At 39.8% G+C, this 21,610-nt stretch overlaps 1 protein-coding gene across 22 annotated transcripts in view; it reads right to left on the bottom strand.

Moving 5' to 3' along the window:
* Positions 1-13,654, bottom strand: part of CD55 (CD55 molecule (Cromer blood group)) — a 29,535-nt gene extending 15,881 nt beyond the window's left edge. For 14 of the 22 annotated variants that reach the window (XM_069545306.1, XM_069545310.1, XM_069545308.1 and 11 more), the window contains exons 1-7: positions 13,480-13,588; positions 12,093-12,277; positions 11,196-11,378; positions 9,625-9,816; positions 8,411-8,510; positions 7,299-7,384; positions 3,053-3,241 (exon numbers count right to left, since the gene is read on the bottom strand). In XM_069545306.1, the coding sequence (XP_069401407.1) occupies positions 3,053-3,241; positions 7,299-7,384; positions 8,411-8,510; positions 9,625-9,816; positions 11,196-11,378; positions 12,093-12,192 (850 nt within the window). In that variant the 5' untranslated portion in view covers positions 12,193-12,277; positions 13,480-13,588. Of the gene's footprint in view, positions 1-3,052; positions 3,242-7,298; positions 7,385-8,410; positions 8,511-9,624; positions 9,817-11,195; positions 11,379-12,092; positions 12,836-13,479 lie in introns of those variants that run through there. The other 8 variants (XM_069545297.1, XM_069545300.1, XM_069545298.1 and 5 more) reach the window with 5 other exon arrangements.
* Between the last annotated feature and the right edge of the window lie 7,956 nt (positions 13,655-21,610).

Raw genomic sequence — 21,610 nt, 5'->3', positions numbered from 1 at the left:
CTGCTCAGATACTATATTTTCCCACTGAAGAATGTCTATTTTACTCCATTTTATAGAATCCAAATCTCTGTTGAAGTTCTCTATCTTTTCCATTAGTATCTTGAATATATTAATCACTTAAAGTCCTTGTCTGCTAACTCAATTATCTAGATTTTTCTTATTTGCTTTTTATTTCTCCTAGTTTTGTTATAATCTCTTGCATCTCTCAATATCTAATAATTTTTATTACATGCAATATATTGTATAAAATTCAGATGATATGATCTTCCAAAGGGAGGGTATCCTTTTCTGATAGGCAAGTTGGTTTGCGGTGATCACATCCTCAGCCTATGAGGACTGAGCTGGGTTACAGTTTCCATATGATTCAGTCTACTTTTGCTGCTTGGAAGTAGATCTTTTTTCCTCAACCCTGAGAGACTGTGGGAGATCCAAGTCTATTCTTTAGCAGTGCCCTCTCTAGCAACACAGCCTCTCTTTCCACAAAGCTTCAAAATGTGCTTAAATGTTGTAAGAAGGATGTTGGTTGTATGCTTGATACAAGCCTGTTCTTGTGATGGGTTTGTTTTCCAAATACCATAAGGTTCAGGAAGATCTCATTTTGTACTTTGGCAGCTTGGGGTCTAGCTCCCCAGTCTCATCTGCATTCCTAGAAATCGGCAAATGGCTCTTAGGAAAAACTGGGTCAGCATTTGAAGAATTCCAGTTTCCAGTGTGTTATCTTAGCTAACCACAACTACTGAGAGCAATGGTCGTTTATCTGGTTCAAGATGGATCTTCAGTCTAGGTGCACATCAGAATCATTTGCCTTCATTTGGAATTTTAGTTCATTCAGCCCTAGTTATTTCCCTGAGGGAACAATTTTTGCCTTTAAAATATGGTTTTAAAAAAAATCTACCCAGGTTTTGTAGTTATTATCATGCCAGCATTGGCCTGCCATGACATCCTTGAGCATTACCATAGAGTGGTAAATTCTAAATAGCTGATTATTTAATAAAATAGGGGAAATAAATATGAAGTGGATCATATGGCTACAATTTAAAATATCAAAATTTACTCATTTTAAATGAATTCAAACCATTAAATGAAATTTCCACCTTTTAACTATCACATCTTCACATCATAATAACCATTATCATTAATGGTACAGAGAATAAATATGCAATATTACTGGGACAGTAAATCGGCACAGCTTCTTTTGAAACAATATTGGTAACATCTATCAAAAGTTTAAATGCATATACCTTTGATATTGTAATTACACTGCAAGGAATTTATTGTAAAAAATGTATTTGCACAGATACAAGGAACACAATAATATTTACTGTAGAATCTTTTTTAAAATAATTTTTTAAAAACTAGAACAGATCCTAAATTCCCTTCAATAGGAGACTGGTTAAGTAAATAATATATCCATATCATTAATATGATTTTAAAAAGAAATATGTGTAAACAGTGGCTACTTTTGAGGGTAGGACTAGAAGAGACTTTTGCTTCTCAATTTTATATAATCATCAACATTTTTTTTTTTTTTTGGTTTTAACATTGTGCTGTGCTTAGTCACTCAGTCATCCAACTCTCTGCGACCCCATGGACTGTAGCCCACCAAGATCCTCTATCCATGGGGATTCGCCAGACAAGAATACTGGAGTGGGTTGCTATGCCCTCCTCCACAGGATCTTCCCAATCCATGGATCAAACCTGGGTCTTCTGCATTGCAGGTGGATTCCTTACTATCTGAGCTACCAGGGAAGCCCAAGAATACTGGAGTGGGTAAGCCTATCGCTTCTCCAGGGGAACATCCTGACCCAGGAATCAAACTGAGGTCTTCTGCATTGCAGGTGGATTCTTCACCAGCTGAGCTACCTGGGAAGCCTAGTTTTAACATTTCTTCATAATATTCACGTATACTACTTATATGAAAAATCTACTATTAATAAGCAATGCTATTTAAAAACCATGCTAATAAAATTCAAGTATAATTATAAAAGTAGTTATTTGTTTGAGTTATACTGGCATTTGAATATGATACTGCTTAAATAAATGCCACCTCCTAGGAAAGTTCTAGAAATGCAAACAAGGGAGCATTGTCAATAAGAGAAAAATTCTGGAGGCAGAAAACAATACAATTCAACGGAGTCAACAGGTGGGCAAGAGTTTCTCTTTGTTGTCACACATATAAGATCATTATTTAGATCTCTCAGTTCAATCTAAGATTTCCTCTCAAATAAACCACTTTATACACTTTTTTATAAACAAGAATATATCTATACTAACTTATTGAAAGTAACATGGTAAGAAACAGCAAATATAAGCTAATTCACTAAAAACATGAGACATATGTGTGTGTGTGTGTATACATCTCCATCCTACTCTTGCAGTTCAAGCCATAAAGAATCCATCTGCAATGCAAGAGACACAGGAGACATCGGTTTGATCCTTGGGTCAGGACGATCCCAAGGAAATGGCAACCCACTCCAGTATTCTTGCCTAGGAAATACCATGGACAGAGGAGCCTGGTGGGCTCTAATCCATAGGGTCGCAAAGAGTCAGACATGACTGGGTATGCACACACTTGCCCTATTACATATATACATATATTCACAGAGGTCATGTGTGTATTATTTGTATTTTACCATATGGTGGCTCAGCAGTAAAAGAATCTGCCCGTAATGCAGAAGAAGTAGGGACTCAAGTTTGATTCCTGAGCTGGGAAGATCCCCTGGAGAGGCAAATGGCAATCCATTCCAGTATCCTTGCCTGGAGAATCCCATGGACAGAGGAGTCTGGCAGGCTACAGTCCATGGAGTTGCAAAGAGAAAGCCACAACTAAGCAACTAAAGAACAACAGCAACAACATATGTGCTCCACATCAGTGCTTCTTCCTTTTTGGAAGTCATAGACCCCCTCGTAGAGTCTATTCCCGAGAAAAATGCAAATATGCTTATGTACAACATTTTACATTCATTTCTCAGGGAGTCTGTATGATCTCTGAAGCCCATATACAGACCCAAGAGTAAGAATAAACAGAATTGCAACTTTGCAAACTGATTACCTCTGCATTGAGGTAGGGGGCCACTCCACTCTCCTTGGTCATCTCTTACAGTACAATAGATAGAGCTCTCTCCATGTAGGGTGAAGCCTTCCATACATTTATATGTTGCAGACTGTCCATATGCATAACTGTTCTGTTTCTCTTGAATCATTCCATGGTCAACTTTTGGTGGTTCTGGACATAAGATTTCTTTTAAAACATCATAACATATGTTAAATTAATTAAATCCCCAAGATAATTTTATAAACAAGATTAAAATATGTTAAATATTTCATTAAAGAACTAAAAATACACCATTCTTCTAAATTAAACATATCATCTCAGAGAAAGCAAGGCAGAGACTTCCATTTAAGGAGTAAAAGGACTTGAGTTTAAACCTAAGATATACCCTCCTTGGAGCAGAGAAGAGGGCTCTGCTTTTGATTCCAGGGAGAAACAATACTGAATGAAAGGAGCTGGGAATGTCAGTGGCATGCATGGGAAACAGAAATTTTGGATAAAGCAAAAGATTTTAAAAGTCAAAATTAGACTTTGATTTTCAGGATAAAATTTTTAAAGCATGTGTTGACTCTTGGCCTTTTATTTGAAGTAAATCTTACTGAGCAGGTGAATTTGTAAAACAAATACAAGCAAAGTTTTGATTGTTATATTATAAAAAGAAGCCTCTCCCTGGTAGCTGCCCTGATAAAAAAATTCAGTGGTTCCACATTCTCTAGAGACATGAACCTGTTTTTCTTGTCTTTTTTTTTTTTTAAGCAAGAAAGCAATGTGATCACATGAGGATGTCAAATTATATCACATCAAATACTCTTAAGTACCCAGACAATACTAGCTATTTATGAATTACTTTTAGGCCACTGATCGAAGCAGGGAACAAAAACAAGCTAATCTGATTTACACTGGGCTGAGTGGGTATTGACAACACACATTACCATCAGTTCAGTCCCAACAGTTTCTGAGCATCTAATACATACTGGGCATTGTTCTATAAATAGCAGTATAACCAAGTAAGATACAGTTCCTCTGTCTTAAACTATAGTGGAAAGAGACATTCAAAGACATCATTTCCATACAAAATGGTGAGGATTATCACAGAAGCATGCACAGTAATGTGGAAAGAATGAACAGTTAGCCAGCCGGGGACTGTGGATACAGTCAGCAAAAGCTTCGAGGAGAAATTTGAGAGCAAACTCTTAAAAAATAAAATAAAAGGGGTAGGGGGCACTGAAGGGATTTCCTGTCAAAGGCAGTATCATAAGAAATGATGTGGGGACATGAAGAAGTCCGAGGTATCCAGACAACCTCAGCAATTTGTGAAGGAGGAGGGCGAGACATAAAGTGTGGAGAACTGGATAGACCATGGCTAGACTTGTAGACTATATGAAGGGGTTTAGACCTGGTATGTTGGACATGATGAGGAGATACTATCAAGTCTCTCTCAAGAAGGGAATAGACAAGTCACATTTGTGTTTCAGATGGATGACTGGGTAGAGGCTGGATAAAACACTAAAGGTGTGTGACAATGGAGGCTGGAGGCCACTGCAGTCAGCATCACTTGAGCAAGCGAAACTCCTGCCTAGCTCCCACATGGAAAGGCCATGCTCTTGCCCTCCTCTGGGTGTGCCTCTCTCTACTAGATGGGGAATCTGCAGGGCTGAGATAGTATGCTCAATGAGAGCTCCTCCCCACCCCATTCTAAATCACGCTCCAGGAACTGGTGCCCAGAACTCCCTGGGCCAACACTCCTTTCAGGGTTTCTCCTAGTCCATTTTCTTGACAATAGTCTATACTACTGATGTGTCCACCTTTAGGCCAGAATTCAATGGAGTGGGGCTAAGGGTTATAGGGGATATGATTTGGGTGTGTCGATTGAGCTATCCATTTACAGGCATCAGAGACCCCCTCACAGTGCAAGAAGGGGGCATCAACTTGAGAAGGGCTGAATCTTAGATTAGGGAGCTCCATTTATACTCTTGTTCTAGGCCCTGAAAATGTTAGGAATAGCCCTTATTGCAAAGTCTAAATGAAGGCTAGTCAACCATATTAAAAGTGTTATATAGAGAAGATAACACAGGTTTGAGAAATATATTAAGGAGATAAAGGAAAAAAATATTTGGTGATTACAAGTGAAAGGTTAAGATAAAGAGAGGGGCCTGGAATGACAGACATTATATAGCAGCAACTGATTCTAAGCTAGTGTGTACTGCTGCTGCTGCTGCTAAGTCGCTTTAGTCATGTCCGACTCTGTGCGACCCCATAGACGGCAGCCCACCAGGCTCCCCCGTCCCTGGGATTCTCCAGGCAAGAACACTGGAGTGGGTTGCCATTTCCTTCTCCAGCATGTATGTGGATATGGAGGTGTGGATCTAAAGAAGAAAGGAACAATGGACATATTCAGAACTTTTCCTTGGTTATACGCCAATCAGAGGTGATCCTTATTCACCTTATCAGTCACCTTATTTAGTTGACTGCAAGCAGTCAACTAAAATTACTTTTGAAAAGAAAATATTGGCAGAGAGATAGGAAAACAGGTATTTCTGACACTGAGGCTTTCTTCAGAGGTAAATAAATATCACCTCTGACTGGCGTATGACCAAGGAAAAGTTCCGAATATGCCCATTGTTCCTTCCTTCTTTAGACCCACACCTCCATATCCACATCCACAAAGGGACATCAGTGCTGCCTCATGTGTTGATAAAAGCCCAGACTGCATACTTGAGATATGCTGTGTGCTCAGTTGAGGTCAAAAACCTCGCTGCTTAAGAATTTATACTTTCCACTTGAAGTCTTTGGTGGAAAGTCTACACTAGGAGAAGTAGGGCTTTAATAGGGATAGTTGAAGACATGGGGTTGCTGAATGAAAAGGCCTCTTTCCCACAGAATACAGATGTCAGTGATTGCAGAGTTGCAGAGCCAGGTAAGAGAGTCAGAGTGGAAAATATGAACCTCAGGGTTTTTACCACAGAATTGAAGATATTAGACAGAGAGCAAGACCTGGACTAGCTGTAAGCAAACACAAAGAGAAACTGGGTTTGCAGTGCAAAAGTTCTTCTGTGCTGGAATGCATGCTTGGTGTACACATTTCTGTGAACTTTATGACAGCAGTTGCTTGTAAATATGTTGGCCTCAACTGGGAGACTGCTTGTCCAGACTTGTGACAAGTTGTTGCCTCTGTCAGAAAAAAAGATACGGTCTAGCTCCTGCTTGCTTTCCATATTTGCTTTAGTATCAGTTACAGCATTCCTAACTGGATGATATAGGAAAGGTGACAGTGGGTATTAAGGATGGATATTTGAAAATAATAATGAAAAAAAGGAAGAAATAGTAGATATAGGAGGTAGGGCCCAAGGTGGGTGTGGCAAGAGCAAACTCCTGGTTGGCAAGGCTTCATTTCATTTGTCTTCTTATCAGCTGACCCCACACGTTCCCTACCAGAGAGCGCGATGCTTGTTAAATTACACTACATCTACTCAAGTTTCCTGCTCTTAATAACACCAAAACTTGAAATGAGCAATAATTTCAATGAGAATGAGAGAAATAAAGCCTAGTTTTTAAAACACTGCACATATCTACCCCTCTGTTTTCAGGAGACATATGTTTCTAATGCACATATATTTAACTTGATATACCCTTTTAGGAAATTAGCCTTTGTGCCCTCTTCCCTCTTGATAAGACAGAATTTTCAAGTGCAGATATTTCTTCATTACGATGTATGCTTATTTCTCTAAAGATAAAAGCATATCACGTTTTAAAACATTTCAGCGTAATTAGCTCAGTTAACAATCCTTAAAGGAATCTAGTGTAAATTAACACTAGGTCTTAGAAGAATGATGGGCTTGAAATCAACAGATCTGGGTTAAGTGCCTACTTTGGCCACTTATTTTGGCATATAGGGTCAAGTCGTACAGACCTTTCAATGAATAGTATTTTAACTACCGCAAAATTAAAAATTATGAAGGAGGGGAAAAAAATCCCAAATCTATTTTATTTGACTGTTAGAAGGAATGATAAGATAATAAATGACCAAACACAATATAAACCTTAGCTAATTTTTAATCCTTTATCCTCATGGTTAATAAATTAAGATGCATTACTAATAGAGTTATATAAACAAGGCAAATCATTCACACATTGGAAGGTGAGGGTACTACAAACATATACTGAGGGTAATTCTAAAGAGCAAAAAAGCAATTTATCATTGATTATTCAGTCCTACAGCAGAGTGCTTAGATTTTTTCAGTCTTACTTTGGCATTCTGGAAATCCAGCAGACCACCCAACAGTATTTCCCATAGGAGCACAGAAACTAGAAGCTGCACCAACTAATTTGTACCTAAAATAATGAGGGAAGAAAAAAAAAAAAAAAACTTAAGTTCCATTCACACATATTTGACTTCCCTTAAATCCTTCAGAATAGGACCTTACAATATTTGTTACACCAGAAGATAGAGACAAGACAGTAGGTGATAAAAGCTCATTTGGTAGTTTAAAGGAGAAGAAAAAAATATATCTAAAAGGGTGACATCAAAGGTTAAAAAAGTGTAAGATAAGCAAAATATTTTTTTATTTGGGTAAGGCATATGTTAGAAAATATTAAAGTATTTTAAAACATTTTTAAAGAATACAGATGCTTAAATCTTTTCTATTTCTGAGTTCTAAAAGATCAATACAGATTCCATAGAATACTAGAATGTACTCATATTTAAAGGGTTCAAAGTATCCCCAGATTTGTTATTAATGATCCAAATATCTGTGTTTAGTACAGGAGACAAATGATACTGGTAGCTTTATAAGTAACAGGGACACACACAGAGAATAAAATATCATAGTTCAATTTACAGATATTGAATGAGAAAATGAATATAAAGGTTTTAGCAGCACTTGAAACACTGATAATCCTCAATGATAATACTCCTTTCCCACACATAGAGAACTTACAAAAGATCTTAGGTCAGAATGATATTTATACACTAGGAATGATTGTTTCTAACCCTTGATATTTTATAACAGATTGTTTACATACAAAGAAAACAAACAAATGCAAACTCATTATTTAGGTAAAGACTGGTTTCAACACTGAAAAGATTTAATTTCTCTAAGGATCATCAACTTATCACAAGTTTTTTTCCTCTACAAGTCACAGTTAAAACTTTATAATGAAATCTAGCAATTGAGAGAATTTTGGTGGTATTATAAGAAATATTCCTTTCTTGCCCCATTTTACTAACTTTAACTGCAAAGAGTTCATCACTGAGCAAAGGGTGGTTTTATTGCTTATCACAAATCTAAAAGTTTCCATCTTAAATTCTAATTTGTTTTTCCAGTTGTTAAATATAGTGTTTCATATGCTCAAACTTACCCTGTGTTACATGAAAAATAGATGGTCGCACCAAGGAGTATGTCAGTTGTTATTTTGACATGACCATTTTCTATTTCTCTAGGCTTAGGACATGATTTTTCTACGAAAGAATACAAATTGATTTTTTTTGTTAAATTATCAGGCACATCTATGCAAATTCACCATCTGAACCATTGCTATTACTTATCCAACAATTTAAACTGCACCTTCATTTTATCAGTTTCAAGAAAGCAAGGTATTAGTCCATGGGGTCACAAAGAGTCAAACACGACTGAGCGACTTTCACTTTCTTTAAAATATACACTTAAAGTCATTTTTCACTATGTTAAGTCACTTCAGTCACATCCAACTCTATGCAACCCTGTGGGCTGTGGCCTGCCAGGCTCCTCAGTCCGTGGGATTCTCCAGGTAAGAATACTGGAGTGGGCCATTTCCTTCTCCAGGGGATCTTCCCGACCCAGGGATCGAACTCATGTCTTTTAAGTCTCCTGCATTGGCAGGAGAGTTCTTTACCAATACTGCATTTCTAGGTAACCTTAAACTAAGTTTAATCTTAGGTTAAAGGCTTTTCCAGTGGTCATGTATGGATGTGAGAGTTGGACTATAAAGAAAACTGAGCACCAAAGAATTGATGCTTTTGAACTGTGGTGTTGGAGAAGACGCTTGAGAGTCCCTTGGACTGCAAGGAGATCCAACCAGTCCATTCTAAAGGAGATCAGTCTTGGGTGTTCAATGGAAGGACTGATGTTGGAAACTCCAATACTTTGGCCACCTGATGCGAAGAGCTGACTCATTTGAAAAGACCCTGATGCTGGGAAAGATTGAGGGCAGGAGGAGAAGGGGACGACAGAGGATAAGATGGTTGGATGGCACCACCGACTCAATGCATATGGGTTTGGATGGACTCCGGGAGTTGGTGATGGACAGGGAGGGCTGGGGTGCTGCAGTTCATGGGGTTGCAAAGGGTCAGACACGACTGAGCGACTGAACTGAAATGAACTGAAACCTTAAATGTGAAATGAGTGAGCAAAGTAATATTTCTAGCTCACAAGTATTTAGTTTGCCTAATTTAAAACAAATTGGTTCTAATGGTTCATTTAAGAAACATTCTAAATAATAATATGTACACATAGACTTCCACTATGAGTGAAGAAAGAAACATTATTTTCCCCAAACACCACATGATTAAGATTACTCGTTAAAACTATACTTACTTTTACAAAATTTATCAGGTTTGGACCACACAAAATTCTGAAGACAAGTTATGTTTCCTGAGAGAGAAGGGTCCCGTATGTAGCCCTGACGGCACTCGTATTCCACAGTGGAACCTTCTGGGAAATAATTCTGTTGGCTATAAGACTTTTTGAGAGATGCAAAAAGTAGCCTGGTTGGAACATCACAGCTACCTATAAGTATTAACAAAACAACAACAAAAAATGAGTATCACTTGATGTTATAATCTATGTCTAATTATCTGGTCCTTAGATGACTCTTTCTCTGTATTTTTTTTGTACATTTAGTATTCATATTAATGTCACTATGGCATTGATAGTGTATCAGCATATTCACATATAAATTTTCATTCCCTAATTACTAGAGCCCTGTGAAGTAGATTTGGTACACCAAAGTCACTATGTCCACAATTTAGAAAATGTAACTTATTTAAGTTGCCTGGCATAATTCTGGCATTGACTCAATTAATGCCAATTCCCTTATCCTGTCCTATGTATCATAGGGATAGATAAGAACCAGCATTTCCAGATCCCTGGGCTAGTGTCCTGGACAACAATAATAGTTAACAATGATAGCTAACATGTATTGAGTACTTGTAAATGTTTTACACATGTAAACTCATTTAATCCTCAGGACAACCTACGGAGGCAAGTATCAGACAAGCCAACGGAGCACATGAAGTATTTAAAAACTGGAAACATCCAGACAAATGCGAATTTATAGTGGCATCATATAATGTAAGGGACATTAGATCTATGATCAACAGACTCACTGGCTCTTCTGCATAGGGAGCTCCTGATCCCAAGGAAATAGTTTAACTGGGAGCTGCTTTCTCAACTGTAAAGTGTGGATAAGTCCTTAACTAACCTCAGGGAGTTCTTTGAAGAATTAGACGAAGTACTCTATGCAGAATAGTTAGAAACACTAAAGCAGGATACATGTGCAAAGACATGTGCTTCAACCTCTTGCCTTGGGATTATGGATAAATAAAAACAAAAAGTTCAAGCTGATTTCACACCTGATTTCAAAAAATACTTGTAGCAGTTTCTATGTTCACTGTAGCTTCTATCGCTCCAAGTTGTTCAAACGCAGGAATTAAATTTTTATCTTTACTTGTACATGTCAAGGCTAAACTAGGGCAATGACTACAAAGATAGATTTTGAAATGGAAATTGAGAATTTTTAAAAATATCACCACAGAGTTGTACTGGGCAAGTCCTATAGAAGACTCTGTTATGTGTCTCAAGGTAACTACCAAACATAGTTATAGATAATTTACTCCCTAAACAGTACCTCTTGTTTATTTTCACTATTAATCAGTTCAAGAGTTACAGTGTTAGGAAAAAAAAAAAAAAACCCTGTTAATGAAGAGCAGGACCTATTCCAGGAAGTAACACCATCAATTAGCTAGATTGTGAATTGCCAACAGGTATGCCCAGGTGATTAATAAAGCTAGAAAACTATCAATTACCAGTCATTCCAAAGAGGGATAAAATTAAACTTAAGAAACATTCCATTCCATAACTTTTCTAAAATGAAATGAAGAACTTACGATTACAAAATTCTGCAAGCTCTGACCATTTATTATTCTGACAGACGACTGAGTCTGCCTTGCCAGGAACTTTTACAAAGCCTTTGTTACATTTGTAGGTTACTGTTCTTTGTTCAGGAAAACTTGTAAGTCCTCCCAAAGTTGCTTGGGCATTAGGCACATCTGGAGGAAGGCTGCAGTCACCTAGGAAGGAATAAACAAAACTGAAGGAAATACCACTTTTCAATTCATAGCAACATTCTTTTCCCAAGACAAATAAGGGAGGCAGCAAAGGCTTTTGATGCCTACATAATATTTCCATCCAGCGCTGAGCTGACTCATCAAGAACTTGCCACGCTTCCTGTCTGTCAATTAACTCAAAACTAAAAGAAATTCCTGCCCCTCGTTATCATATACATACAGAGAGAGCTTTAGACTTTCACAGAGACACTGTTTCGAGGCACACAGTACAGACAGTCGCCCCCTTGGAACGTTACACCTGGAGGAGACGACCGCAAACTTGCAGTGCCAAGTCTGTGCACGACTGGACCCTGTGGTGGTCAACGATCTGGCTTCCCAACCTTAAGGGACGCTAAGGATCCACTCTCTTCGACCTCTCTTTGTGGCTTCTCGATGTTTGCCCCCTCTCCCCTAGAACCCTGCCAGCTGGGGTCCAGCATAGTAAACCTCCTAGTGGCAGGTGAGCAGCGAAGAGCCTCTTTCCGTTCCCAGGGATCGTGCCAGTAGGAGGGCTGACCCTTGCAGGTGGAGGATTCCGGGAACGATTAGGGATGCCCACATGGCTCACGCTCCGCCTTCCGCGGACTCCTCAGCTGTCGTGCCGAAGACCTCCACCCTTTCCACCCTGCCCGGAGGTTGAGCCCCAGGGGTGGGCTTCGGCCCCGGACCCCCACTCACCCGACGCAGCCGGAGGACGCAGGAGTAGCAGCAGCAGCTGCGGGCCCAGCCCGCCCAGGAGGCTCAGCACCGCGCGGGCGCGCGGGCGCGGGGGGCTCATGGCGCGCGGGGACGGACGCCGGGCGTGGGCCTCCGCGGTGAAGACACAGCGGGCTGGAAACCCGAGCTGAAGTCGGGGCAGCGCTCTGAAGCAATAACACTTAGATTAGCGCCCTGGGCGGGGCCGGGGCTCTGACTCGCCAAAGGACTGAGAAAGAGACGAGTGGGCGAGGGCTTTTCTCACACCAGGTGCTGGGCGGGGTAAGGGCGGCAGCCCCATCTTCACGGGCCCTTGGGATCCGAAAAAAGAGGAAAAAGAGGGGCCCGGGCAGGGAAAGCAGCTTGTCGGCGCCGGACGCTGGGACCCTTGCTTTCTCTTTGCTAGGGTGGGGCCTGCTATGAACCGCCGAGTGGAAATGTAAATATCTGCTTTCTTACGTAAATAAAATAATGGGGGCAAAGGAGGAGAGAGGAATGGTTAAGCGGCGTAGGCGTTCCTCCCCCCCGGAATGGATTAGTTTAAGTGGAAATGAAGCGCCTTTGAGTGCTGCAAAGCTGAGCGGTAGGTGCGGCGGGCTTGGAGTTTTCCCCGGGAGCTGAGAAACAGGGCAGGGACCTGGCGTCTTCAACTTGGAGGTCTGTCAAGTGGCAACAAGATGAGAGGGAAGAACCACCGCGTGCTGTCTCCTTGAACACTGTGTAATCTGAAAACAGCAAACGAGAAACCATCCGAGAAAGCAGGTCGAGAAACAGCAGGGAGTGAACAGTGTTCTTAGCATGGCTGCATGAGAATCGCTTTCATCTCCAGGGGTATTCCTTATAAACTAAGGACACCTCTTGGATTCTACTTAGGGGCTGCTGTAGTGTGACTGCAAGTAGAAAGTCACCGTCCTGTGCTGTAGGCGTGTGTCGGCTGGGAGAAAGTTGTAAAAACAAAAACGGAGCGCTAGAAAGCTAAACAGTAACAGGGTGGATTTTAAGAGGAAACTGTTAGAAAAACCTTGTGTATGGCAGGGGTTTGCCAGGGTGGCCACACCTTAAAATGACATGGGGATGTTTTTAAAATCCAAATGTTCAAGCTACACCTGAAGTTATATTAGAATCCCTGGAGATGGAACCGGAAGGACATCAGGATTGTTTAAAGCGCTCCGCGTAATTCTACTCTGCAACCGGAGTTGAGAACCACGGAGCTATGACAGTGCTGGTCAAAAACACCAAAGGACATTGATAAAAGGGCCAGTTATTCATCCTTACTGGGAACAACTCAGAACATATTTCCCTTCAATAGTTTAACTGAGCTGGTTAGCAGAGTCCTAGCCTGGGTTTCCTATCCCTGCAGACACTTTACCTGATTAAATGAAATCCCCAATTTGAAAATATGCCTTGGTCCTCGGACCAGCTGTGGAGTCCATGCCTCTTATCCTGTGCTTTCTGATCACTCTTTATTGGTTAGTGTGAGCTTTATAAGGAGGAAAACGACAGTTTCAACAACAGTATTTTCTCTGACTCATGCTTACTGTACTGAACAGAACTCTGTGTCACCCAGTGCTAGGACCATTCCAGGAAAGGAACTATAGGCTTTCACTGAAGCCAATCAGTATTAAAACACCTTAGAGTTTAGAAGGGGAGGGGAGTGCTTTTAAAACCAGCTAATGTGATCCTCATCCTTGATATCAAAATACCTCATTTTTACTTTCATATTTGGCATAAAATCACAAAGTGTATAAGGGCTCAGAGTGTTTTAGAAGTTATACCAGATCTTCATTTATTTTTCCAAAGAGCCCCCCTTGACTTTAACTACCACTCCCTTTTGCTACACCACCATAAGCAGGTAGTATACATTCCTGCTTGAGCTCATAGAAGTGGTGTGAAAGGCAAGGCGGCATCATAAAAAATAGTTGGAGATCAAGGCCAGTTATAGAGTTGCTAGAAGACTTAACTATGAGGCTTGTTAGAACTGTTTATTAAGTGAATATAATAACTTTTTATTCAAAGAAAACATTGAAGTCTGCAAATGTAGGGAAAAAAAAAATATCTATCACCGAGCTTAACCACACTAAATGCTCTAAGCATTTACCTTCCAAACTACTTAGTTGATAATCCATCTTTTTTTAAAGGACCTTTTAAGAGAAGTAACTGAGTGGACTCTAGTAATACTTTCAGTAACAGCACCCCCAAAATTTCAACATTTCCTCAGAATGTTGAAAAAAGAAAAAAAATTCCACTTATTCAACTTAGAAAAAGATTCTATGATAAAAATCTATGCATGATTAAGAAAAATTAAATATTCAAATTTGTAATTTACCAAATTTATTGTAATTGGCCTCAATTTGTTGTGTTCCAATATAGACATTATACACCATTTTGCTATGACAACTTCTTAAAGTGGAGATAACTGTCCACATTTTATAGATGAGGAAGCAAGCTGAGAAGGTAAGCAATTTACCCAAATCTGTGCAGCTAGTAAGTGACCAGGCCAGAATCTAAATCCAGTGTGTCTCACTCCCAAACCTCTGCTTAACCTATCCTACTCTACCACACTACATTCTTTTTGTTGGAAATAATCAGCAACGTTTTCTTCTATGTGAAGGACTCTGAATTAGGCAATTTGGGGAGATGATTTGAGACCCAGCTACATCTGATGACAACAGTGGCCCTGAGCCTTCATACTTGATCCATAAAAAACCATCTGTGTATTGTCAGGGACTCAGGTACCCATTGATCAAGAAAGATCTGGGACAAAAATAGGCTCTACAGAGTTTTGCAATTCCAAGGCAATGTTTATATAATTAGGTTGAAAAACATTTAACAAAATAGAAAATACCTCTACGATTTTCTCAGAGGTTAGAAAACACGGCTTCCACCACAGTCCCAGGCACCATCCAATGACTACGTCAAAGGTTTTCAATACACTGAGGGCCACTTAGTACACAGAAGCAGACTAAGAAAGTGGTGATACTTGTGTTCCAGAATCTGTAACCTAAGAGAGAGGTTTTATGTGATAAATTCCATGAGCATGCCACAATCAATGTGCTATGAGGGTTCAGAGAAGACAGAAAGGAACATGGCTGTTGGGGCAGAGGAGGCTGACATCCTAGTGATTCAACTAAATATGACAAATGAATATCAATGTAATAGGGAAAATATGAAAATAGGTAAGAATGGTATGAGCAGAGATTTGGGGTCAGGAAAAGCACAGTTTACTCCAGAAGGAGTAAGGAGTTTCTTTTAGGGAGAGCTTGTAGAACTGAATTGGAGAAATAAAAGGTTGAAACATAGACTGGCAGTAGATTTGAGGGAACCTTAAATGCAAGGCTTTTCCACATTTAGTGCTGCTCAGAAGCACCGGAGGACTGTTGAGAATTTCAAGCAGGAAGTTGAGTGAATTTCACAGTTGTGTGTAGGATGTTGCAATGGGGTGACTGAACAAAGACTCGATTTATTACAGCTAACTGTGCAATGGTCGAGCCACTTAAGATTGGAGAACAGAAATGTCTTTAATTTTAGATTAATAAATGTATGTTAAGGAAACAATCTTGTTACTCTAAAAAACCCTTGACATGATTATTATAGCCATTTGAGTTTTTATGATTGTTCTTACCAAACATGTTTCAATGGAAGAACTTACAATTTGGTGACTCATAGATAAGGAAACAAGGGGAGGGGAAAGTGTTAAAGCTGACTCAGCGCTTTGGTGTTTGAGCCTATAGGTCCTATCTGAAAGAACTGTTTCAAAGTCAAGAGGTAATTTAGGGAAGAAATAAAAATTTGGTGCACTTGTTGAAAGTAAAATGCCTTGGCAGGGTGTCCACATGGAGTTCTGTAGCATAAGATGAAAACGTAGATAAGGTTGAGCTGCAGCTTGGATGATATGTCTGAAGGCATGGTAACCAAGGGAGAGAATGTAGACAGAAACTTAAGAGGCCTGAGGTGTGAGCCTTGCCCCATCAATCCCTTGCCTCCACAATACAGTACAAATAATAAAGGGGAAGGAGGAAACAGTGGAAAGAAAAGAAGTGCCATTTCTTGGAAGCCTAAAGACAAAAAACCTTAAGCCAGATATTTATCACTCTATCTGTCAGAGAGGCAGTTGGTGTTTACAGAGGTTGTAAGTAACTGAAGTAGCTCAGTCGTGTCCAACTCTTTGCAACCCCTTGGACTGTAGCCTACCAGGCTCCTCCCTCCATGGGATTCTCCAGACAAGAATACTGGAGTGGGTTGCCATTTCCTTCTCCAGGGGATCTTCTAAGTGCCTCCAGATCACTTGGCAGTGAAGGGTGGAGCTGGGGCTTAGGACCTTAACCCCTCTGTTACATTGCTCAGCATCACCCTCTCTGCAAAACCCCCTGCTCACAAAGTCAGACCCAGTACCAAAGGACCACTACCTTTCAGTATCTTTCAGTTCCTCAATTCTAAATCAGTCTATTTCATATTTGCATTCATAACTCAGCCTAGAATTATCCCGTCAATCTTAAGTGGCCAATGAAAATCTAAACTTTTTCTGAGATATTTTGTCACACAGTTGCAAACCAGGGCAGCTGTGCTGCAGAGAATAAGTGTATTCGTAAAAAGTAAATGAAAACTGAAGAGCAGACTCCTGCTTCTTTTAAGGGGAGTTTATTCTTCAGGAATTCACTAATCAAGGTATCTGTACTACATCAAATTTAGCTTTTTTTTCCACTAGGGGCAGGTTTAGCAGCACCCCATAAAAGTGACTTACTACTATGTGATGTTTGCACTTGGCATGGTGGCATCCTGCCCTGCCTCTGGCTTCTTTGTGTGTGAGGAAAGGCTCAGAGGCCAAATGGAAGCATGGTGCTTGACTCACATGAGCAAATGTTTCTAGCCAAGCCCTGATTTTGTAAGATGACAATGAATTTTTGCCAAAGTGGAGGTGGTGGCAGGAACCAGAAACTTGTGTGGGGTGTGTGTGTGTGTGTGTGTGTGTGTATCTGTGTGGTTTGAGTCTGTGTCTATATACATGTGTGTATGTGTATTAATGTGTGTGTGGCTGTGCTTCTGAATGTATGTGAACGTGTGAGTATGTGCATATATGTGAGCATATGTATGTCCATGTGTGTGTGGGTATATGTGTATTAGTGTATATGTGTGAGTGTGTGATGGGAAGCAACACGGCACAAAGGCTGAGTGGGAAGTTTGGGAGTCATATTGCGTTATTTCAAATACTGACTCTGTTGCTCCCTTACTTTCTATGTGGCATGGTAACCAACCACTGTTACACAAACCACTTATTTGTAACTCAGATGTGATAATGTTGCCTACCTCATAGGGTTTTGTGAAAAATAAATGAGGTAATGTATGTAAAACACTTGGTACTTTGTGTGACACACAGTAAATACTCAATGACTATTACCAACAATTGATGACAATGACAGGCATGAATGAGCACCTCATATACCAGGACATGCCCACTTTTCGTGTAATGTATTTAAAAAAAAATCATGACAGAGAATCTGAAAAATCTATAAAAGAAGTATCAAGGAGATACTAATAGTGTTGAGACCATTCTACTATTCGCCTTATTCTTTCCCTACCCAGTAGAATTTCACCATTGGCAAAATTAGGTCATTTACAAAGATTCAGATTTGTTTAACATTGTTCCCCTCCCTACTTCCCCTGTAATCCCGTCTGCATTTTGTTTGCCTTGATTTATGATCTTGCAAATTAAAAAGCAAAATTACAATCTGAGCTCATTAGAATTGCACAAGGATGAGGAGAGAAAAAAGAAATGTGTACTTAAGGATCCCGTTACACATGCTACTCTTAGTTTGAGGACTAACCTCACTGCTTAGCCATCGTGGCAATGCCACAAGCAAATGACTACTACATCCATTTTCACATAACACAAATGCTCAAAGGAGAAAATGATTGGATCAAGAGATACATATGGCAAAACCAAGATTTGAATCCAGGTCTCAGTAGCTTGAAAATCGTGCTCTGTCCACTACATGTTACTTTATATTTGTTGGTACATAATTAAAGATAACTGTTCCTTGATATTTCTCAGAAGGATTCATTAGTGGGTAAATATTTTCTTACTACTTCGCTTTCAGTTGTCAAATAAAAGCCAGTTACCTAAAGATGAGCATTTCCCTGGAATAAATTGTACTTTTTCATATAAATCCAAATAGTCTGCTATAAAGAAGGTGATTCAAACAAACATTGACTGCAATGCTCTTTCCTCGAGGTCTCCATTTTTTACCTCCTTCTCTAAGACTTCTGTAGTATCCTTTCTTCTTCCTACATATTAATCCTTGTGCTTTGAAGCCCTTTGCCTCTCCTTGCTGATTCTTTTTTAGTACATTGTGCCACATACGGGCTCACTGAAGGATAACTCTAAATTGCAAGAAGGTTTTTTATGGCAATTACAAGATCTAATTTATCATTTTGTCTTTTATTTCCTAGTGCAATTTCATGCACAGAGTAAGTATTGAATAAATGGTTGTTATATTTACCAGTCTATCTTCTTTATGACCCTAGAATTTATTGACTTGTTTAATAAACACAGCAAATATACTAAGATAAAGACTGAAAGCATTATTTCAACTTTAGCCATCTCTCTCTCATAATCCATAATTTAGATAAATCTTCCATGACCTCTGTATCTGATTAGAACACCAATAGTTAGAAAAGAAAGTAAAGAATTTCCCAGGATAAAAGACCTATATAAGATGATTTTGAACTTATTTGAGAAATACATGACAGTGAGCTTCTTTTAACTTTCAGCCACTTCTCTCTCTACTTCAAATCTGCTTTATTCGAAGAATGGTATCATTATCCTTTCAGATCTAGGTACTTCCCCATCTCTTGCTTCTATTACTTGAAGACATTTTATCGAAAAAAAAAAAAAATCAAATGGCCAAAATAAGCATGGGGGGAAAAAGTTCAACATCATTATTCATCAAGGAAATGAAAATTAAAAGCAGTAGGTTACTACTAACTCTGCATTAAAGAGACTAAAGTTTTAAAAGACCTTTTATTAGTGAGGCTAAGAACACCTGGAATTCTTGTACATTGCTAGTGAGAATGTAAAATAGTACAACCACTTTGGGAAACACTTTGGTCACTTCTTAAAAAGTTAAATGGATACCTTGTATGTTAGTCATTCAGCTGTGTCTGACTCTTTGTGATGTGACCCAATGACCTAGCAATTCCAATTCTAAGTATTGACCTAGGGAAAAGAAAAACATATCTACAAAAGACTTGCACATAAATGCTCCTAGCAGCTTTGTTCATCATAGCTGCACGTGGAAACAGTTCAAATGTCCATCAACAGCTGAATGGATACATTGGTACTTCCATATGTGCTCAGTATTCAAAAGGAACAGACTAGTGATATCATCAGAGAAGGCAATGGCAACCCACTCCAGTATTCTTGCCTGGAAAATCCCATGGACCCTGGTAGGCTACAGTCCATGGGGTCGCACAGAGTCGGACACGACTGAGTGACTTCACTTTCACTTTTCACTTTCATGCATTGGAGAGGGAAATGGCAACCCACTCCAGTGTTCTTGCCTGGAGAGTCCCAGGGACAGGGGAGCCTGGTGGGCTGCCGTCTATGGGGTCACACAGAGTCGGACACGACTGATGCGACTTAAGCAGCAGCAGCAACAGCAGTGATACCAGCAACAATATGAATGAATCTGAGAAACATGCTTGGCCAAGAGAACCTAAACGCATAAGAGTACACACTATATGATTTCATTTGTGTGAGATTCTAGAACAAGCAAAATATTTACTATGATGGTGGGCATGCCAAAGAGGTAGTAGGACTGACTGCAAAAGGGCAACAGGGAAATTCTGAGGGTGACAAAAAAAAGCTTTGTATAACATCCATTGGGGTGGTGGTTTTGTCTGTATGCATTTGTCAAAATTCATCAAACTGAATACTGTAAATGATGCCATTTGGCTTATGTAAATCACACCCCCATAAAGTTGATAAAAAATGAGATCAGAGTTTTCAGCTCTGGAGTTGGTGGGCTTTAGTAACAAAGAACCAAAAAAGTCATTATATCAAGAACAACACAATCAAATGTGTTGTTGTTTAGTCTCAAAGTGTGTCTGGCTCTTTTGTGACTCCATGCACTCTAGCCTGCCAGGCTCCTCTGTCCACGGGATTTCCCAGGCCAGAATACTGGAGTGGGTTGCCATTTTCTTCTCCACGGGATCTTCTTGACCCAGGGATCAAACCTGAGTCTCCTGCATTGCAAGCAGTTCTTTACTACTCAGCCACCATCGAAGTCCTACAGTCAAAAGTATCTTTTTCCTTTTTGCCCCCTTATCTAATAGATCAGATTTAATTAAGTAGTGTTAACCTTACTTGTGCTATAATTTCAGCCTGTGTAGTAATCTTAGCCTATAAGGAACAATAGTAGTGACCTTTGCTGACTTCCAAAAAACTGTGTTTTATATATGTGAGAAAACTGACATGACAGAAATTTATAAGCATGTTGGATAAACTTTTTGATTTGGATAGTATAACCCTGGTTGTTTACTATATTCTGAGAGGCACATGGTCAAATCAGAGGGCTGATTATTACCAGTACATCCATGGGAACTTCCAAGTGTGACTTCCCATTAAGTGAAAACCTAGAAGATTCCATCATCCATACAATTTTGACCCCAACTTATTCTCACTGCTCCATCTGAGAAGCTAGTAATGTTTTCTCAGAGTTAGTGAGGAGGATTTCTGGCTGTCCTCCAATGACCTATCCTATGAGTTCCCACTAAATCTTGTGCTAGCATGTATGAAGGTAATTCAGATGCTCTGGGTTGTTCATCACCGATATCTCAGTTAGTCTTCCATCCACTCCTTGACATAAGTGTTATGACCCTCCCCTAAGTGAATTTCAAGGATTACCTAACCAGCGCAAAGTTATACAAAAGTGATGACCAGATTTCGCACTTGATCCATCAAATGTACTAAAGATTTTGCACGTGATCCATCACACCATTCACACGTCACAATATACAGTCTTGCAAAATGAAACAACTGCAGACACCACAGAGTGCTGTATATTTGGTCTGCTCACTCTAAACACGCTGTTTCCACTCTTAAGTGTCAGTGGGTTATGAACTGGCTCAGATATCACTTTTCCATAAACTTTGCCATTTCCGTGAACTCAGGGTTTTTAAACAACAATAGGATGAATCGGCCAGTCCATTCTAAAGGAGATCAGTCCTGCGTGTTCTTTAGAAGGAGTGGTGCTAAAGCTGAAACTCCAATACTTTGGCCACCTCATGCAAAGAGTTGACTCATTGGAAAAGACTCTGATGCTGGGAGGGATTGAGGGCAGGAGGAGAAGGGGGTGACAGAGGATGAGATGGTTGGATGGCATCACCGACTCAATGGACGTGAGTTTGAGTGAACTCCAGGAATTGCTGATGGACAGGGAGGCCTGGCATGCTGCAATTCATGGGGTCGCAAAGAGTCAGACACAACTGAGTGACTGAACTGA

This window comes from Ovis canadensis, chromosome 12 (genome assembly GCF_042477335.2).
Source record: "Ovis canadensis isolate MfBH-ARS-UI-01 breed Bighorn chromosome 12, ARS-UI_OviCan_v2, whole genome shotgun sequence".
In the NCBI taxonomy this organism is placed as follows: Eukaryota; Metazoa; Chordata; class Mammalia; order Artiodactyla; family Bovidae; genus Ovis; species Ovis canadensis.
The sequence above is the reverse complement of the archived record's forward strand: the minus strand, read 5'-3'. Positions and strand labels throughout refer to the sequence as shown.